The sequence below is a fragment of the Euwallacea fornicatus genome, chromosome 8 (genome assembly GCF_040115645.1).
Source record: "Euwallacea fornicatus isolate EFF26 chromosome 8, ASM4011564v1, whole genome shotgun sequence".
Taxonomy (NCBI): Eukaryota; Metazoa; Arthropoda; class Insecta; order Coleoptera; family Curculionidae; genus Euwallacea; species Euwallacea fornicatus.
In genome coordinates this window covers 662607-683200 of record NC_089548.1, presented here as the reverse complement: position 1 = coordinate 683200, position 20594 = coordinate 662607, and the positions used below count along the sequence as shown (strand labels likewise).

At 33.5% G+C, this 20594-nt stretch overlaps 2 protein-coding genes across 5 annotated transcripts in view; one reads left to right on the top strand and one right to left on the bottom strand.

Moving 5' to 3' along the window:
• Positions 1 to 20594, top strand: part of Tsp66E (Tetraspanin 66E) — a 33094-nt gene that overhangs the window by 5478 nt on the left and 7022 nt on the right. Inside the window, exons 2-4 of one of the 4 annotated variants that reach the window (XM_066285225.1) lie at positions 1039 to 1181; positions 6353 to 6435; positions 15577 to 15675. In XM_066285225.1, the coding sequence (XP_066141322.1) occupies positions 1088 to 1181; positions 6353 to 6435; positions 15577 to 15675 (276 nt within the window). In that variant the 5' untranslated portion in view covers positions 1039 to 1087. Of the gene's footprint in view, positions 1 to 1024; positions 1182 to 1608; positions 1726 to 6352; positions 6436 to 15576; positions 15676 to 20594 lie in introns of those variants that run through there. The other 3 variants (XM_066285226.1, XM_066285228.1, XM_066285227.1) reach the window with 3 other exon arrangements.
• The window catches only part of LOC136340822 (antichymotrypsin-2-like), an 83413-nt gene continuing 74987 nt past the window's right edge, over positions 12169 to 20594 (bottom strand). The window contains exons 4-5 of the transcript XR_010732372.1: positions 12305 to 12455; positions 12169 to 12244 (exon numbers count right to left, since the gene is read on the bottom strand). The gene's annotated coding sequence lies outside the window, so the exon portion shown is untranslated. The remainder of the gene's footprint in view (positions 12245 to 12304; positions 12456 to 20594) is intronic.

Genomic DNA, 20594 nt, shown 5'->3' with positions numbered 1-20594 from the left:
TTCAACGTTGGAATATGTCCCTCCATGTGGAATTACACGATTAGGAAATCCCATTCGGTATTCCTCAACCCTCTTTCTGCAATTACCCTCGCTATATCCCAACACTAACAGCATATCAACTCGTTCATTAAATGAAAATTTTCCAGTTATTTCCGAGCTGAATCGCGCTGATGTAAAGCCACGTTTAGCATATCCGTCACTTGCACGACTTTGACAAATTACAAATAGCAATTCCTTTAAATCCCTTTAAATTTGGTTTTGTTTTATACCGCAAAACTGCAATTTAATCAAAAACGATAAGGTTTTCGTCAAATTTTGAAGGGATGTAAAAGATTTAGAATAAAGTTTGCTATTACACAGCATTGTCCGTCTGCTAGTTACTTTACAGGTAGAAAAATTCCAACTCTTTTTGTTATTATTTTATACCTAATCCAACACTTATTGAGTATCTATCGATTTCACATTTCTACCAATTAAAGGTGTCGATAAGAATAAAACATGTATTAAATTTTGTTGCATTATTATGAAGCATAAATGAAATATGCAAGTTTTTAGAACTTTACAAGTCAGCTTGGAAGGTCACTATCTCCTCAACTATTAACCTTGGAAAGAAAAAGTATTTAACAAATCGTCATATATTGAGGTCCCCTATACGCACCTGCTCTGTGTTAGTTCCGTTACAACTCACCCTGTACAGCTCAAGTCATCTATGAGACAAAAATGACATTAATTATCGAACAACCCAATATTTTTTGCTTTTATCACAATATACTTTAACAGTCCAGTATAGTATAATAAAATGCATTGGTCAATTGCATCCAAAACCCCTGGGGTAAGTTGGATTAAGGAACCCGAACAATGGCGGCGAAATGAACCCTTAACAGTAATAACCAAGCTTCTCTGAGGTGTCATGGGCATGTCTCTTTCTTTCAAAAGACAAATTCTTAGGCAACAATTAACAGCATGACGTGACAAAGTAAATTGAACCAAATTCTTCCATTCAGAAGATGTAATCTAAGGTTTGTCGATCATTAACAGGAACCAAATTGGAAAAGTGGATGTTTTCCCGATAAGAGGAAATCAACGAATGGATAGAACCATATCCAGGATAGGGGCGGATGCCGAGGACGCACCTTATTTAGCGTATTCAGCCAGCGACTTCAGGAGAAACGCAAAAATCGGTACTCATATTTTTAGAAACTTTAGTCTTTATTATTAATTATTATTTATCTACTACAAAAAAACATATTGAATGCAAATAGCAAGCCCACTAGTAGGTATAGATAGACATAGAGTCCTGCTAACTGTGCAAAGGGAATGCTGGCTAAACCATTTAACTGCCAAAGATCAAGTTTAAAGAATTCGCACTAGAGATATAAATAAACTAAAAACAAACTTAAAAAGCCTCATTACCTGCCTTATAAATAACAGTTTACATTGGCTTTATTATGTTATGTCACGATTTGAAAAGTAGCCTCCAGTCCCTGTGCAATCACAACCTTTTTCTTGGGTTCTCCGGGTCCATTGTACACCTGCTTCTATAGAAAAAGCGGTTTTAATGGCCCTCCGGTCCGATCTTAGCCTCCATTCCACTACTTTTAAGGTCAGTGAAAAGTGACTATGTGAGGTGTAGAGAACGACGATACTGTGCTGCGGAAATTGTCTTAATAAGCTTAATAAGTTGTGAATTTACGAGAGTGACCTGTTTAATTGGCTATAAAATGGGTGAGTACCAACCATATGGAAATGGTACAGATTTAGATCATTCGCCGGTTAAAGTGTTCTGCTATACGAATTTGTGATATACACGAATATGCCCTAGTTGAAAGGGGATTGAAAGCGACGATTGGAGATCAAAGGGGACATTGAAGCATCATATAAGGAATACACTGAACGTTCAATAATTTTGCCAAATTCTTTTTCGCTCTGAGTCTCCTTTTTTATGTACGCTTATGCCCTTATGCTCGCTCAGTCTTACCAGGCATCAGAGAACTCACCCTTGATAAAATAAATAAGTTTAACTCTCCTCTTCTTTCACCCGAAATCTGTGGAGATCGCTCCTAAAAGCAATTTTTTTCCCAATTTTGGTTGATTTTTTTTAATTGATGAATTGTGAAAGATTATACAGAGTGTCTCTAAAAGGTCTGTATAAAATTCTATTATAGATTTGTAAGGTGAAAACGTGACAATTTTCAAAATACAGGAGGTCAAAGTGAAGATTAAAAAACAAAAAAACAAAAAAATCACTTTATTTATAATGTTAATATTTGAATAAAATGTCGCATCGGAGCGTTTTTAGGAGCGAGGAATTAGAATCCGTTTACCTTTTCGATGCACACTGTAGAGGACGCTGCAGCGAGAGGTGAATTCTTTTTAAAGGGGCATCACTTTTTTATTCCTCGGTATAAAATTTATTTGATTAAATTTATGTTTTCCTATATGTTTTATGAAAAAAAAAGTATTTTGGTATAAGTCCTTATGGGCATTTCTTGTTAAGGTATTTAAAGTTTAAAGTTCGCTGCATGTCTTGAAAAATAACTTTACAGTACATACTTATTTCTACAGTATATCAAGTTAAATAATAAAAAACTGGTGTAATTAAATAAAAACATAGAGATTTAATAAAATGATAGGAATCGAAGACTAATTGAATATTTGATTTTTGTCGTTTGAACTGTATGAATAAATAAAATAAGATAATTTTCAAGATATGCACTGAACTTTAAACTTTAAGTATCTCAAGAAAGAATGTGGGTAGGAACCTGTTCAAAGATACCTTTTTCCATGAAACATGAAAACATCAATTTAGTGATAAATAAATTATATACCAGGTGCTAAAAGCGTTATGCCACTTTAAAAGAAAGTTTACTTGGCGCTGACAGCGCCCTCTCCAATGTGCATCGAAAATGTAAATGGATTTTTCGTCCCTAAAAACCCTCTGATGCGGCATTTTGTTCAGATAGTAACACTGTAAACGAAATAATGATTTTTTTCTATTTTTTAATCTTCGCTTCGACGTCCTATATTTTGAAAACCATTCTCTTTTGGACTATTGTAAAATGTTGTACAGACCTTTCAGAGACACCCTGTGTATTTGTCATCTACAGCTACTTTCAAATAACCTTTAAGATTTAACATATTGTATATTTAGAACTGATCTTCTGATAGCTCGACATGCTATAAAATCAACGATTACTTCATTTTTGAATTATACAGAATATCTCAAAAGTGATGAGGCAAAGAGCAATGAGAGATTCCTGTCATCAAAATGTTAAGTTCCATCCCAATTGGTGTGTTCGGAAAGTTAATATTAATAAAGATACAGGGCGTTAAAGTGTAAGTTTTATTATTTTTTTTATTTTAATATCTTCACAGTTTTTTGACTTGTGCTGAAATTAAGTATATGGGGGTTTTTAGGCGTGGGATATAAGCTACTTTTATCGAATTTATTGACACTGTTTTGATCCAATATTTTTTATGCATCTCCAGCAGTCCTATTAATAAAAAATGTAATTCTGTTTAATATTTTAGCTGAAAAAAGGACATGTGGTAGTAACCTCGAGCTTTAACCGTTTTCGAGGTGTTTATATATTTATATATAATTTTTAAAAACAATTGTTCCGTTGCTTCGTTCAATATTTTATTTTTCTATTCATTTACGAAAAGATTAAATTCCTGTTAATTTAAGAATTTGAAATATGGATGGTTTGTGTGTATCAATTTTACAATGAAGGCAGTGTTGGTATCATTAGACCTGAGAAAAAAAGGAGAGGTTCTACAAATATCCCATAATAAAAAAGAAAAACCATCTCCTTTCGTTCGAACGATTCCATTCATTAAATCATTTCCAACTAAAACTCAATATATTTTGGAAGTACATTTTTCGCCAAAATTTCCACTAAGCTCGATAAAGTTTGAAATAAAGAAAGTTTTCCAATCAAGCTGCTTCATGTCTCTAAAAAGCGTTCCTCCAGAATCTCAATTTAGATAAGGACGTTTTAAAGAAGCGCTCAGGGGGGTCTAAGACACCTATAAGACCTCATCAAATTTAATAGGAAACAAAATTTGAAAAAAATTACGCATGTTCTATACAGGGTGTCCTCGAATTACGTGGCCAAAATAATACCGCAGATTGTTTGAGTGAAAATAAGTCGATTTAACTAAACTTCCCTCAGTCCAAAAGTTGATAATTATGGAGCTACAGGGTGTTAAAGTTGAAAAAAAAAATCACATTTTCTTTAATATTTTTCGATTTCTTTGAGTTAATTTCACGAAATTTCATATTTGAGGGTGTTTTAGGATACGAAATTCAAATTTATTAACGATTTAGTTGTTTCTTCTAGGGGGCGCCACAAGCGACCATTAGGACACATTTAAATCTCTGTAACTTTTTCGTGCCACGGTGTATATTATTTTGGTATTTAAAAACCTTTTTCCCTACCTTTTATACTTAGAAAAGGTATACTTTATTGACGTCGCTAGAAGCAACAGTTTTAGAGAAAAATGCATCTAAGCCTGATGATGCATGCAAATTACCTAAAAATTATTTTCCGTTAAAAAAAATTAAGTTTTTCAAAAATAATTATTAGTAAAGGTATAACAATAAGTTTTCAAAATCAGATATTATTAAATAGAAAACAAAAATAATAATTAACAAAGAAACAACAACAAGCGAGAATAACACTTACTAATTAATTAAATTATTATTGACCATACTTATGGATATTTACAGGAAAAAGAAGCGAAACTGACAAGAAAAACTGAGGGCTAAATAAAAAAACTGACATTTGAGAAACAAATTCAAGTGTTAAAATGTCAATTAAAAACATAGCCAACTGAGTTATTTACTTAAAAGCGCCAACGCAAATATGCAGCGCATTAGAATTATGCGTTTTTCTCCAAAACCGTTGCTTCTAGCGACGTCAATAAAGTATACCTTTTCTAAGTATAAAAGGTAGGGAAAAAGGTTTTTAAATACCAAAATAATATACACCGTGGCACGAAAAAGTTACAGAGATTTAAATGTGTCCTAATGGTCGCTTGTGGCGCCCCCTAGAAGAAACAACTAAATCGTTAATAAATTTGAATTTCGTATCCTAAAACACCCTCAAATATGAAATTTCGTGAAATTAACTCAAAGAAATCGAAAGATATTAAAGAAAATGTGATTTTTTTTTCAACTTTAACACCCTGTAGCTCCATAATTATCAACTTTTGGACTGAGGGAAGTTTAGTTAAATCGACTTATTTTCACTCAAACAATCTGCGATATTATTTTGGCCACGTAATTCGAGGACACCCTGTATAATGTACAATAAGTATGTCACAGAAAAACTTCAATTTTCACCAATTTTAAGGAAAAAATTCACAATGACTGTGACAATTTACCACTCTGTTACTGACAAATCGGTATTCGGTTTAAAAATGGCGCCCATGTAAACAAAACCAGTGTTGACTTACTTCGTTTGGCTTCGATAGCTCTCGGCTCTCTTCGCGAATACATACGAACAATCACAAGGCGTTAAACTAGCAAATATCTCGAAAATGGTCAAGTTTTGAGGCTACTAACAGGTAACCTTTTTTTTAGACTGTTAAACGGAATAATATTTTTTATTAATAGACTTACTGGAAATGCGTAGAAAAAAATTGGAGCCTTTTCAACTATCCAAGACGGTTTCAAGTGGTGCCCCCTGTTGACTATATCACAACAATACAGACAAGACCAGCTTGTTTCGCACATCTGAAAATCCCCGAATTCCAAATTTCAGTATTATAGATCAAAAGACTGTGAGGATATGAAATAAAATGTAAACTTTAATATCCTGTAGGTTTGTTAGTATCAATTTTCGGAATACAACAATTGCGCTGGATCTTACTATTTTTATGGTAGGAATTTGCCGTTGCTCTTTGTCCTAGTACCTTTGGGACACTTATGTTTAATTATATTTTACACAGGATAATCCCCTTTTTTGTAGCTAGAAAAAAATACAGATCCTCCTCTGAAAAATTTTCCATTTCATAATTGTGTGTAGAACGTGCCACTGACTACCCGCATCCCATGATTCGAACTCCGCACTACTTCATATTGCACATTTTCCCCTTTGACTTCATTAATCTTCTTCCAATGGATCCTAATCCAAAATATTATCATTCTGATTAATAAATTCAGTGATAAATCCTTACAGAGCTCTTTCCCGTTCGGAAATGAAAATTTTGATTTTAGTGTGTATTTCATTAGCTTAAATGGTGTCAAAATACTTAAAAGATGACCCGCTATTGTTCTAAATCAAAATGAATGTTGTGATATCATATTTCGACATGCGCTTTTAAACAATTTTAATTTTGGTTTCAGACAATTCCTCCAACAGTATGGTGTATGACTGCGGTTCCTGTGTGGTGAAATACGCACTATGCGGTTTCAACTTCATCATTTTCGTAAGTATTACAAATTACAATATTATTCACCCCTTCATTTCCATGATCATTTAACGAAACCATAAACCTAAAAACACAATAGCCATGAATCTTTAATAAGCAATTCGGGCGTTCATGTCGCTGGATTATTGAGATTCGATTTACCCACCTGCGCTGACATTACGGCATCAACCAACCCAAACAAAAAAACTCCATTTACAAAGGAAATTATAAAAGATGCATTAAGGAAACGATACAACGTCATTAGAAATCGAACGGAGCCCTGCTGGGGTAGTAATAAAAGGGACATTGCACCGAGACCTTAAATATTCATTTTAGGGCTGCCTTGTTACGTCATTATGCGCCCTAAAAATGGGGGGTTAAATGTAACAGTTCTATGCACTCCTTGGCGCCCGTTAAAGTAAACCATGGCATTTCCTCGAGAAAGTTCCGTTTTTGTTGGGCGATGTAGTAGGGAGATAAGTGTTATTTGCGTGCAACAGAGTGCAGGTTCTAAGGGTTTGATTTATTTTGATATTGATATGGGTCTGAGATATTTGATACATTGCAAAATACAGGTGGTAATTGAGTAGTCGTGCAAGTGGCAGTTCAGCACATACCCGATTTCATCATTAATTTGCTGCTAAGATACCTTCAAAGTGGTTTGGATCGCATGACAGCAATATCGAAGCTCAGAAAGCGTTGAGTTGATGTAAAATTAACAACGATTTTTTTCGCGCTTTGTTTCTTCAAATAGTTATCGTTTTGTTCAGTCGTTTTTAGAAAAATCATCTCCATTATCATTATACTACGTTGTATCACTTCGAGAAAGGATGGAAGACAGTACAGTCGTTTCACGGCCTCAACGAACTTTTTAGAGAAGTAACAATCAGCCAAAAGCCAGTGGAAAGATGGTTTAACAATTCAAGATGCGCAAAGTGAATCTGGCAGATGAAGATGGAAGATGAAGATGGAAGAGAACGATCATCGGATTTCGACGATCAGGCACTTTTGATTGTCGTGAAAGAGGTCGAAAGCTTGATCAGTAGAATGTTGGCCAAAGACCTTAATGTCGACCAATGCATCATTGTACGCCGTCTCAAGACGCTGGGAAAAGTATGGAAATTGGTTGGATAGGTCCTGCATGAATTCTCCGGCAATAACAAAATCAAACGTGTGAAATGAGCAAACTCCTTTGATGAAGAAGCTTGTCACTGGTGATGAATCATGGTTGTTGTTCAAAAACGTCAAAAGAACGAAGATTTGCGTATCGTCCGATGTTACTCCCAAAGGAATACCGAAAGACTTCGATGGTAAGGAGGTTATGTGGTATGTCTGATGAGATAAAAGCGGAATCATCCACCGGGAGATCGTCTGTCATTGGTGGAACGACGAGGATGAGCGAGAACAATGGCGGATCCCGGGCAAAAACGGCAAGTGACAGTTCAACGTAACAACGACGTTTACGTGACTCAACTTGACCGCCTCACGCAAAAGAGACAAAACGACCGCTCGAAAACCATATCGTCTTCTATCGGGATAATGGATGTCCTCATGGCGAATATAATATCGTCAAATTAATTGCTAATAAGAAATGGGATCTGCTCTCACATCGGCTCTTCCGACTGAAGCCCCCATAGATTACCACGTCAACCAATTGCTGAAAAACTACCAAAGAAACCATATTTATGACGATTGGACGACTTGGTGACCGGTATCAAAAGATGGATTGCCTCCCACAACCGTGACTTCTTGGCTTGTGGAATCGACTATCCATCAAGCAAATGAGAAGCAGTTATCGAAGTCAATGGTGAATACACTCCAGAATAATTATTTAAACATGTTTTTGTTAAATTTTGTTATTGCTTTGGTTGAAGAAAACTTGTTAAAAAAAATAGTAGTTAATTTTGCATCAACATATTATTTTGGAGCAAGAACTTCATCAATACTTCGGGTGTATTTGAACGTTTCTATAGCAATTAGCTTGTAAATAACCTACGGGTTGATTTGATACTTAGTTTTCTTAGAAAATAAAATTCAGAGGATCAAACTTAGATTAGGAAGTTTAATATGTCTCAAATCAGCTACTTGCAGTAGTAGCAGAGCAGTGATAATCTTGCTGCACATTCGTTGCTGAATATTATTCTGAATCTCTTCGGTTAGGACGCAGAACCATGACTTTACCACCTGTAATTGAGCATATATTCACCGCTGGCAAATCACAAAATTTGATTAAAAACATATTTTTTTTCTTTAAAAATCAAATTCAGTGATTTCAAATGAGGAGTATAAAGTTCAATGTACCTCAAATTAGTGTCTTGGAGCAGTAGAAGAGTCGGAAAAGTCCTGCTACATATGTGACGTCGAAAATTATTTTGAAGTTCTTCCGTTCGCATTTTCTTTATCGTCATAAAAAATATCATTTTCCTGGAGATGCCGAGAGAATCGTTTATTCAGTAAAATGATTATTTGTATTGTGGCAATAAAGTAAATGGTTAGCATTGTTGCGGCACATTTAGCAATCATCTTCGTAACTGCATGAAAGAAGAAAAGAAAAGAAATTATTGCATCTCCTAGAATTCCTCTTTCAATTGAATTCATGACACAACGACTATTTCGATCTAACTTGAAGCGAATTTTCGAATTTGTCTGTTATTGCTGAGACTCACCATTAAAACATATAGTGTCCTCGTTTGAAAACTTACTACCTCAAATATTGTAGAAATGGAAATGCGAATGGAAGGACCAAGTAAGGTGGTTTTCCAGGTTGTGAAGGGGAACACGTTTGACATTATCTGCATAAATCTAATAGTCATCCTTTGTCGCCGCAGTACCCCACTTGGAAATTTTAAATAGCATACCCCAAAGAAGTGCACCTCATATTACAGGTAATTAAGAGTACAAAATGGCGACGCATTATGAAATTCGATTTGTCAAAGCGTTTACCAAAAATCATGGAAAAACGAAAGAAAAGGTAATTTAATGTTATTTACCGATGGGGCTAAAAACATCAACTTGCCCGTAGCAAATGTGTAGGAATAATGTTTTTACATTTGTAATTTTGTCACGTTTAAATCACTAAATGTTTAAAGGAATTTCCATTTTGTGTTAAACACAAATACAGTCACTTTCTAATCTTATTGGATCATTTGAGAAGTTTCTCTGGTATTCTGCAGTTATGCGATTTTTACCTCTTCAACGTCTTCAGGAGCTGATTTTTAAACAGATTTAAGATGACCCCAAAGGAAAAAATCAAGAGGTGTTAGATCGAAACCTCTTCGAGGCCATTAAACTGCTCCTTTTCTGCCAATTCATCCACCTGGAAATCGGCCATCAAGAACCATTGTCGCACCGATATGACATAATGTGAAGATGTGAGGGTACAAAATATTTTTGTTGAGTAGATGATCGCCGTTGTGATCTACTTGCGTAGCTACGGCTTTTCTTACAAGACGATCAATTGATTCTAGCAATATATTGAGGTAGACTTTACTATCAAGGCTACCATCGATGCATAATGGTCTAATTACAGTATCTCTCGATATTCCAGTCTATACATTAACTCTTTGAGGCTACTCAGTCCCGAAAAACATGAGGATTTTGGTCGGACCAATAATGACAATTCTGCTTGTTAACAAAAACCATTTTGATCAAATGTGCGCTCATTGTAGAAACAGATATTTTTAACGAGATTTCGGGTAGTGATAATCAGTGCTAACATGCTTTCACAAAACTCAATTTCGCGGCCTAGATCATCCTCAGCCAGCACCTGACGAATTTGCATTTTATGTGGGCGGAGCTCGTGTATTTTCGTTACTTTTGCAATAGGTCCAATTGAAATTCCAGTTTGACCAGACACTTTTCTAATTGATGCGGTTGGTTCAGGCGCAAATTGCCCCAACACTTCTCAGTTATAGCAGCCTCATTCAAAATTCTCATTGATTTAGTTTTAGGTACATTGGCCACTGAACCTGTCGTTGTAAATTTGTCTAGAAGTTGCTTCACGTAGACATGAGAAATATTTTTGTGAGGATATTTATCGTTGAAAGCCCTAGCGGTTTGCACAGGTTATTCGCACCATAGATCAAAACCATTTATACGCTTTCTTCTACAGAATGTATCATATTAATTGATATGTTAATATTGCACTCTCGCTCACCATTTAACAAATACTAAATGGCGAAATCTTTGCAAAGTGAATTTCTGCCCAAAAATAATGAATGGAATGTGTTTCATCTGATGGAAAAAAATGATTTATTTACTTGTTGAACAGAAGGGAATGACAAAAAATCTAAAGTTTGAAAATTTATTGTCTTTATGTGAAAACGTGGTATTAGTTTTTCCTTGATTTTTCGAAAAGTCTGTGACAGATCGAGTTTCTTAATTCACCAACATTTTGTACTTTTAATTACCCTTAATATAACGTGCAACTCGCTGGAGATGCCATTTAAAATTTTCAAGGGGGGCTAGCGCTGTGGCAAGGGGTGGCTATTATGTTTACGCAAATGTCAAACGCGCTCCTCTTTGCAACCTGAAAGATCACGTTACTCAATACTTTCACATGTCTTATCGTTTTTACGATATTTGAGGTGGTAAGCTTTCAAATGAACATACTGTATTAATTACGCTATGCTTGAAAACAAGGAATGGGGGAGTGGGAAAGTGAGGCAAAAGGAGGGTGGGTATCGTTTCTTCGTGTCATTTTCCTGTATGGAATTTTACCATGTTACAACAACAAATGTTATTTCATTGTTATATTTACATTCTTATCATCAGCATATCAACTGAGCTTCTCTATGTCCGACTTTCATCCCAGCGACAGTGTATCTCTTATTTCCTTACTAATTCGAGTTTCAAAAGCCCAAAGCAACGTTTTATTACGATTCTAGTCGAGTCAAATCCAGAGACATATTTGTCCTGCTTTCCCCTGTTAACCGAATTAAACAACCGGCAATTTCAATTATCTATCGCAGCATAAACATTTAGTCAATGCTTACATTCCACATTTATTATTTACCGATAAAATTATATAACATTTGCATAACCGTACAATCTCAACGGTAATTTATGCATGGCCTAGGTACGGCAAATAAAAAACTTTAATGGAAACTTTTAAGCCTAGTTTGAGAGCAAGTCTGCATGATTTTAATTAATGCATGTATGTGGAAGGCGGGGATAAATATTACTTCGTCTTAAAGACTTACTAATGTGTTTCAATCTTTCCATGTCCGAGAGAGGAAGTCGAAGAAAAGTAATTAACCAATATTGGTCTAGTTTGCAGATTTTATTTTAAGAATGAAGGTCTGGTATTGAAATGTTAAGGAAATTATTTTTCTTTCTATGCCATAAAATATGCAATTATATTTCATAATATGTCGACAAGGTGGGTCGTTCCGATGTACAGTCTCTCACCAGTCAAGAACACGCATAATGAAGTGAAGTAAACACTACTTTCCGATTTTTTTTTCATAAATGGTAATACATCGCTGAATATTTACCATCAAGTTAATTTTACAAGAACCTTTGCTTCTTGAAATCGCACCTAGAAAATTCGACCTGCAGAGGTTAAAAATAAATTTAAAAAAAAAAAGTATCATTTAAGAAATATTGAAACAAATTCAAATAAATTGTCGTTACGTTAGTTTGTTAACGAGGGTCAAGGGTTGGAGCATTTTCGCTCGATTGGGCTCAGTTGATCTGAAGGGCTGTGTTTAAGGTTGATTTGATACTGACCGGTTTCGCTGATATGCCTCTCGCTCAACTGGCTCCCAAACTTTTGTTGTGCTCGTAAATATTCTTCAGTCTTGAGTTCCCTCCTGCATGGAGAGCTCTACCTTGAGAAAAAACTTAGTAATAATGCCAACTGGATAGAAAAGGTAGAGAAGAATACGTTAGGGAGTCCTGTAGATTCTAAATGTTTGTCTAGAATGTATTTGCCACCTTCATCGGTTGTGTAAGTGCCGCCATTTTGAGGTTCGGGAGTTGAAGAACAGACCACTAGTGCTCGATTCTATAGGTAGCTTCATGTGGTTCAGATGTAGCTGCAATAAAAATTATCGAAATAGTGAATGTATACAGTGTGACTCATTTGAGATGGAAAATCCCTGTGGCTTTGGGGTTTATAACTCGATTTCAAAGAGCCAAGGCTCAGGAGACAGAGATTAAAAAGCTATTTATACTGTAAAAAGTTATTTTTAACCCAAACGATCAAAGCATATTATAACTTGTTTTCTATGTTAAAATTCGGGAAATAGATTAGAGTGTTTTTTTTTTTAATAAGCACGCCACTGAATTCGGCATTTTTAAAGTGGGTACCTGCAAAATTTCATAAAAAAATAACAATTACCGATCATTTTAAAGAACTTTATTTTATAGTTCAGTTTTATAGAGATCAACAACATTATTTTCTTGAGATAGCTATAGAAACATTTAAACGAATTAAATTGAATGATAAAGGTCAAATTAATTTCTTTTCGGACGAAAATCTAAATGGTTTCCATTTTCTAGAATTTCTTCAGCAAGAAGTGATGAACGTTTTATTTAAGAAATTTCTATTTTCAATTAGATGGCAGTTCTGTTCATAATTCTGCTTATGTGGAACAATGTCTGAATAGCCCTTTAATCGAACGGCCTCGTACATATCCCGATCTTATGTTCTTAGACTTTTTCAGTGGGGCACGATAAAAAATGAAATTTATAAATCGAGTCCTCATGACATTGAAGATCTTCGAACTCGCATACGTTAAGCTCGTAAGGAAATAAATCCACAATTGGAAAATGTCCAAAAGAATATTTTAAAAATACACAATAAATATATTAAATTAAAGGGTCAGCTAGTGGAAACTTCCAAGATTTAGTTTTTTTTTTGTTTATTTATGTTGATTTTTATTTGTGTTTATAGCTATATTGATAAAATTATGTTTTTAGTCTCTATAAACTTGAACTACAAAATAAATTTCTCTGAAATGGCAAATAATTGTTATTTTTTTATGAAATTCAGTACGTATCTATTTTAAAAAATATTGAATTTAATGCTGTATTTATTAAAAAAAATACCCTAATCTTTTTTCCAATTTTTAACATAGAAAACAAGTTATAGTAAAGCTTGGCCAGTTGAGTAAGAAAACAATCTTTAAAGCATAAATAGAGCCCTTTATTCTCTATCTTTTGAGTCTCGATTCTTTGAAATTGAGTTGGGGAATCGTAAATGGGTCACATAGTATATGTAGTTATTTCCGATATTAAAACTTGTATACAGGGTTATTCACCTAACCCGTTCATTAAGTTTACTAGGATTTAAAATTGATACGAATTTGAAAATTTGGAATGAAGTTCATTTCGACGTGTACTTTTTTTAAAAATATTTACAAATTTCCGTCACCTCCAGTTTAACCAGAAACAGGTGTCAACTTGGTTATTTTAAATGGATCCTCAGCATATTATTTTATTTATAGATTTTGCGTAATATTTCAGATACATTTTTCGTATAAGCTCTTATACCTAGTCTTTACTATTTTTAAGATATTTAATCTTGAATTAAAAACATGCCCCCGTAATGATATAGTTAAAAATTACATATCTCCGTAGCTATTAAAGACATAATCTTCATATTTTACAGAATGTCAATATAGAGTCTTAAGTTTACATTTCTGCAATTCATATTGCTTATTATTGCACAACTTGTTCAAAACGCTTGCAAAACTCGTTCAAAGTTTCTTACATTCTCATTTTTGATGTCGTTGAAGTCTACCTTTTCAAATAGAACGCCCTACGACTTTGAGCAGTATCAAATAGAGAATGTAATTATCTATCGAACTGTATCGGGGTTGCTAATACTTAATCCAAAACATTTTCGAAATAATTAAGTTTTATGTGAAGTTAGTAGTACCTATTCATTTTGACAAGTTTTTTGTATTTTTCCCGTAGTTAATCATGGAAATAAAAAAATAAATAATGGGTTGTCCTATCTTAGATAAAAGTTATTAAAAAAATGAAAAAGTTATTAAAAAATTTAGCAGAATGAACATGTACTACTACACTACCACTACTTTCACATAATAAAGCATAATTATTTCGTAAATGGTATTGAATGAGCATAGGTATCCCTGAGACAGTCTGATAGAAAGTCACATTATCTATTTGATACTGCTTAAAGCTATGGAGTGTTTAAATTAAAAAAATGACTTTTGCAACTTCAAAAATATGAAAATTACAAGTTTAATTTTGGACATCCTGTATAATATTAAGATATCTAAATAGCAAAAATGCAAACTTAAGACTATGTATTGACATTCAGCGAAATATGAAGATTATGTGTTTAATACTTGCGGAGATGTGCCATTTGAAAATTGACTATTACAGAGGAACGTTTTGAGTTCGAGGTCAAATATCTCAAAAACGATAAGAGCTAAGTATAAAACATTATACAGAAATTGTGTCTGAAATATTCTGTAGAATCTAAAAATGAAATAATACACTAGAGGTTCCGTTTGAAATAAGCAATTTGACAGGTATTTCCGGTTAAACCGGAAGCGACAGGAAGATGAAAATATTGAAAAATAGTACGCGTCGAAGTTAATTTAATTTGAATATTTCAAATTCGTATCACTTATCGATCCTAGTAAACTTTCAATGGACGAGTTGAGTGAACAACCCTGTATAATAAGTTGCTTGTTTATTTGCGTCTTTGCGAGAAATGTCCTTAAAAGAAAAAAAAGTTTAATCTCACTAAAGGTGAAAACTAGGTAGACTGTAGTCAAAGCAAACCTTCCCTTTTCCTATCCCCCATAGAAATTTTACGTAACGCTAATTAAGTTGATTACGCGACCAATTAACGTTTTTGTTGGGGTTTCCATTGTCTTCGACTCACTGGACTGGGAAGTAGATACTCATCCGATATCAAAGAACATGTGCAAGGAAAATGTTTACAAACGCGTAATGTATTTAACGTTTAATCAAGATTGAATTGACTTTAGTTTCTTTAAACTATTACATAATTAGTTTACTTCCTATCTTCAAGGTGCTTTCTGCGTGGCACGCATAAATACCTCCGTGTCGAATGAAAACAAATTCTTCTTTCGTTTAGATTGTAACCTTGTGTATTTTTTTTAAGATGTATCAACACTCAATTTACTGTGATTAATTGCATTTTTATTGTTTCAGATCCTCAGCACTCTTATTTTAGGCGTCGGCATATGGTTTCTGCTAGACACCAACTCTCTCATAGGACTGATCAGGGCTGCACCATCTAGTGTTCTAGAGGTAATTTTATCATAAAAAAGAAAACACTTGCATGGTTAAAAACATAGAATCCAATGTCTTCTGTAACATTATCACAATGTTTGCTTAGGTTCAGTTTGTTTTCGTGCACGAAAACAAACTATTGTTGTACAGTTGAAGCGGTTTCAAAGCATGTAACCATATTAACAGGGCAGAAAACGTACGTGCTATATACACAAACTGTCTGCTGACACATAAACCTATTTTCCACTTGTTATTAATATTTAATGCTAATTTCCAGTGATAGATTTTTCCTCTATTTGCATACAGTAGTGCATATAGTAGTAGAGGAGTCCCTTTCATGGTACGAGGGAGAGTTATTTAAGTGCCATTAAAAGCTTCCATTCTATTAAACTAATTCAACGACATCGAAAGTGAATGTTTTCATGCATGCCACAGCTTTGAGAGATATTCATCATCATCATCATCACCATTAATTTTCACAAGGGATGATTTTTAAAACGAGCGTTGTAATTTTCCCACCTAACACGATATTCCAGGAGAACATGGGTGTCAAGGGTATTTTCGTCGTAACAGCCAGCAAACTTGTACATTTTTCTTTTTTTCTCAAGGTGGAACAATGGTCGATTACAAAAGCTTCGTCGGATAATTTTCAATGTCATTAATGAACTGAAAATTGTGTTTTCCGAATTACATGGGGGCTGACCTAGTCACCTAGAAAATTACCGTAATCGGTTTTATAAATGGGCGATAGGATGGTAAATGTTATTAAAATATACCATATATATATTATAGAATCTACAAAGGATGGTCTTCTATTCCCTTTTAACAATGCTACAACTGTCTTTTATTGAATAACGTTAATTAATTTAAAGGAAGCTTAAATAACTGAATGAAGGGACGACTAAAAGCTTAAAACAAGTGCGCAGACGCTATTTGATTTGTTTTAACGGCCACAGAGTTTTTTTTGCATTAATTGCGAGTAAGTCTCAAAACGTGTCGGAATTCGTCTCAAAACTACCATTACAACTTAAAGTTGTATGTAACTAGCAAGAGTTTTTTGTTTCTTGAAACGCTTTTCGTTAAATCAGCGAGAAAACTGGATTCACGGCACAGTAGATTACGCGATTTCTTCAAGAAATACAGCAAGAATGTACAAGAAACATCAGCAATGTTTCCACTTATTATACAGGGTGTTTAAAAAAGAAACGGCAATATTTAAGGGAACGATTTCTCAAGTCATGTTATGAAAAAAAGTTACTATAATTACAAATTCGGTAATGTATTGTTTCCGAGATACAGGGTTTTTGAAAAATAATTCAAATATCTTTTGGCCGATTTTATTTAATTTGGTAGCGTTGTTTGTAGTAATAAGAGACTGATTTGGTCTAATTAGATTTCAATTATTAACTCCAGTTGCGCCAGGGGGACACCTCACCCAAATTTCTTGACAAAAGAATATACGCCACTAACTTTAATAAAATTTTGATATATTTTTTAGATGAACTGACTAAAAATACAATCTTTCTGTCTCTTGAATTTTCATCGTATATTACTTCGTTTACGAAATATTTTTTTTAATTTCGTGTCCATTTATCATGCAAAAGCATTTTCAAATAATTCAAGAGTTTATTCCCTTATTACTCTCTAAGAATATTTTGTGCTTTGGTCATTTTTGAAAAGTTTTTAAAAATTGGTCAAAAGATATTTGAATTATTTTTTAAAAACAGTTATTTAAAAATATAAAATCCCGTACCTTGAAAACAATACATTTCCGGACCTATGTTTATAGGATTTTTTTTTTCATAAAATAACCTAAGAAATCACCGCTTTAACTATTGCCACATCTTTTTTAAACACCTTATATATATAATTTTTGTTCATTGATCTCATTTTGCCGTTTCTCAAACTGGCATTTTATACAAAACACTAAACATTAATGTTTGCGAAAATCAGGAAAAACACGGATTGCAGCAAAAAGAGATGTGCTGTGTGAATTTTGTGGCGTGTCTAGGGCTTTCGACTGAGTAATCCTCCGAGAAATTGGAGGCTTACGGATTTCGGTTCATCTGGTTTTGTCTAGTGTCGTTCTTTTTTATATGGTCAGCAGAAGGAAGTGTGAAGAGAAAGTAGTGTCTTTTTTAGTAGTGCTGGATCGAAGAGGTGAAGCAGAATTATATCGAGCGTTCCATGAGAGTCAGAAATCGCATGATTTGGAAAATTGGCAGATTGCAGATCACTAAGTTGTAAAGAAAATGATGTATTTATCAATCTCAACACTGCCACCAGGCATACTTTCACTCTTAAGTAAATCCAGCCAGTAGATATGTATATATAGAGTAATTATAAGGCTAAATGTGAAAAATAATTACGGTTCACAAGCAACGCATAGTAAATTTCATTTGTTCTGTAATAAACGGTTATTTAACGCCAATGGCGTGCCTGGTCACCACAGAGCATAAATAATTATAATTATGTCTACACAGGGAGTTAATGAAAAATTCCCCTAAGTCAAAAATATTCTTATGTTTTTAAATGATTTCTTTAACATAACTGATTCGATAATTTATTTATTTGGTAAAAATTAATTAATTGATATTAAACAAATAAATAAAAACTATGGAATTAAAGAACATTTCTCAACAATATTATTCTGTTTTTCTCAGCTTTTCTATACACTAAGAGTTATAAAATTCCAATAATTAAATTTAAAATGGGGCAAGCCCATTGCTTTATTAATTTAAACCGGAAAATGAACAGACAGTATTACGGTTATGGTTCTTATTAACGTTTTCAGCATTCTAAAAGTACTTGACACTTTCACTTTCGTTATGTTTCGCACTGCCAGACATACTAAATGAATAATACTTGTATATATGTAACATACGTATATAATATACAGCGTTTATAAAAGGTATTGCAATACGTTTATAATTTTCCTAAACCTGATGAATTAAAAAAATGCTGAAGCGCGTTTAATTTTATTTTAGAAAAAGTATTTAATGCACTATTCTCTATGTTCAAATTTTTCACACGTACGATATATTCAGAACTAAAATTAGATCTATAATTTCCTTAAAAAGTAGCACAAAGTCCATATCCTAGAAACTTTAAAGGTTTTAATCTTTTTTACTTAAAAAATCCTTTCTTATTTCACTTTGAAAGAGAGTAAAAAAATGTCAATAACGTGGGAAATTCCAATTCGTCTTCATATTACACAATTTTTTAGATACAAAATATTTCGTTTTTCATAGAATTCATTAACAGCTGATTTCAGTTGTTAGGCATCTAACATAGTTAGAATATTCACAAAAAATGACTCTTTAATCTGGGAAGCAAAGAATTGAATTTTTCATCTTTTTGGCGTATGGTGATCACAAAGGAACTTACAGAAAGGTGTGTCTCATATTTAATGAGAAATATCCAGATGGACCTATTGATATACTTCTGGATTGTCAGATTAGTAAAACATTTCAATAAAATGGAAGTGTGAAAGCTGCTTCCAAATGTGGAAGACCTAGAATAGCAATTGATGGCGATAAAGCACTAGACATTCTTTCATTCATCGATGAAAACCTCATACAGTCACCAGCAAACTTGCCGATGAATTTGATGTATCTGGAAAACTGGCAAGCAATCTTTCAAAACCAGAAAAATTGCCCTTCTTCAAAAGTTGATGCCTGAAGATTTTATCTCAAGATGGAATTTTGTGCATTGATGCTATAGAAAGGTATTCAGGATAACAGATTCATTTCTAGAATTTTATTTTTGGATGAAGCAACGTTTTGCTTAAATGGGCCTATTCATTAATACAATTGTTGCTACTGGTCTATAGATAATTCTCATTGAATGCAAGCTCTGCAAACACATGTGCAAAAATTTAATATATGAATGAGTATAATCGACTACTAGTTTATCGGTCAATTTCTCATGGAAGGGAACGTAAAGAACGTATCATACTTGCACCTGTTGCAAAACGAAATAATTCCATCAATCGTCGCAATTTTTTCTGGAGAAGATGAGGAACAAGTAATCAATAACATTTGGACCCAATAAGATAGTGCCCTACTACATTAGGCTAAGACAGTGAAAGAGTATCTTGATGAGATTTTCTGTAGGAAATAGATTAGCACAAGAGGCGCAATAGAATGGCCGCCACGATCTCCAGATTTCATGTCTTTGGATTTTTTTTTGATGGGTTACTTAAAAGGTTCCGTTTACAGCAAAAAACCAAATAATGTTGGTGATTTACGTCTTAAAATTTAAACAGAATTACAGTTAATAACAGAAGCGAGATTAGATAATCGCATAAAAGAGTTCCAGGAACGACTGCGCCATTGCCAAATTGTTACTAAAGCCCAATTTGAACATTTATTGTAGGAAATTAACTTTTGTTTGATGTAATAGTGCGTTACTTTATTTTGTACCTAACAATTTTATTTTTTAAGGAATAGTATACTGTTCCATTTCTTATCAAATTACCTTTCATTTGATATATTACAATGGGTACCTTTCTATTGTAGTATATCAAATTGAATATGTAAATTGAAAATAGAAAGTTAGTAGGGCTATCTAGATAGAAGTGAAAGATTACAACATCGAAAGTAATGTATTAAATACCTTTTTTTTTTAAATAAAATTATACGTGTTTTAAGCATTTTTGTTTAATATCACGTTTATGAAGGTTATAAACCTGTTGCAACAGTTTTTACAAGCGTTGCATACGTTCTTTGTATTTTACTTGCTCTCTAAAAGTTTGCGTCATTTTAAAGGTGTTCTCGTGCAAGGGCATATCAATTTGAATTTCCACAAAAGAAGAACAATTTATGCGTGAAAACTTCTAAAGTCATGAAGAGACATTTTTGAAATGAATTAGTGGAGCATTTAGTTACATAAGTTTCGTAAAATTTTTTCATTCCAATTACGTAAATCCAAAACGA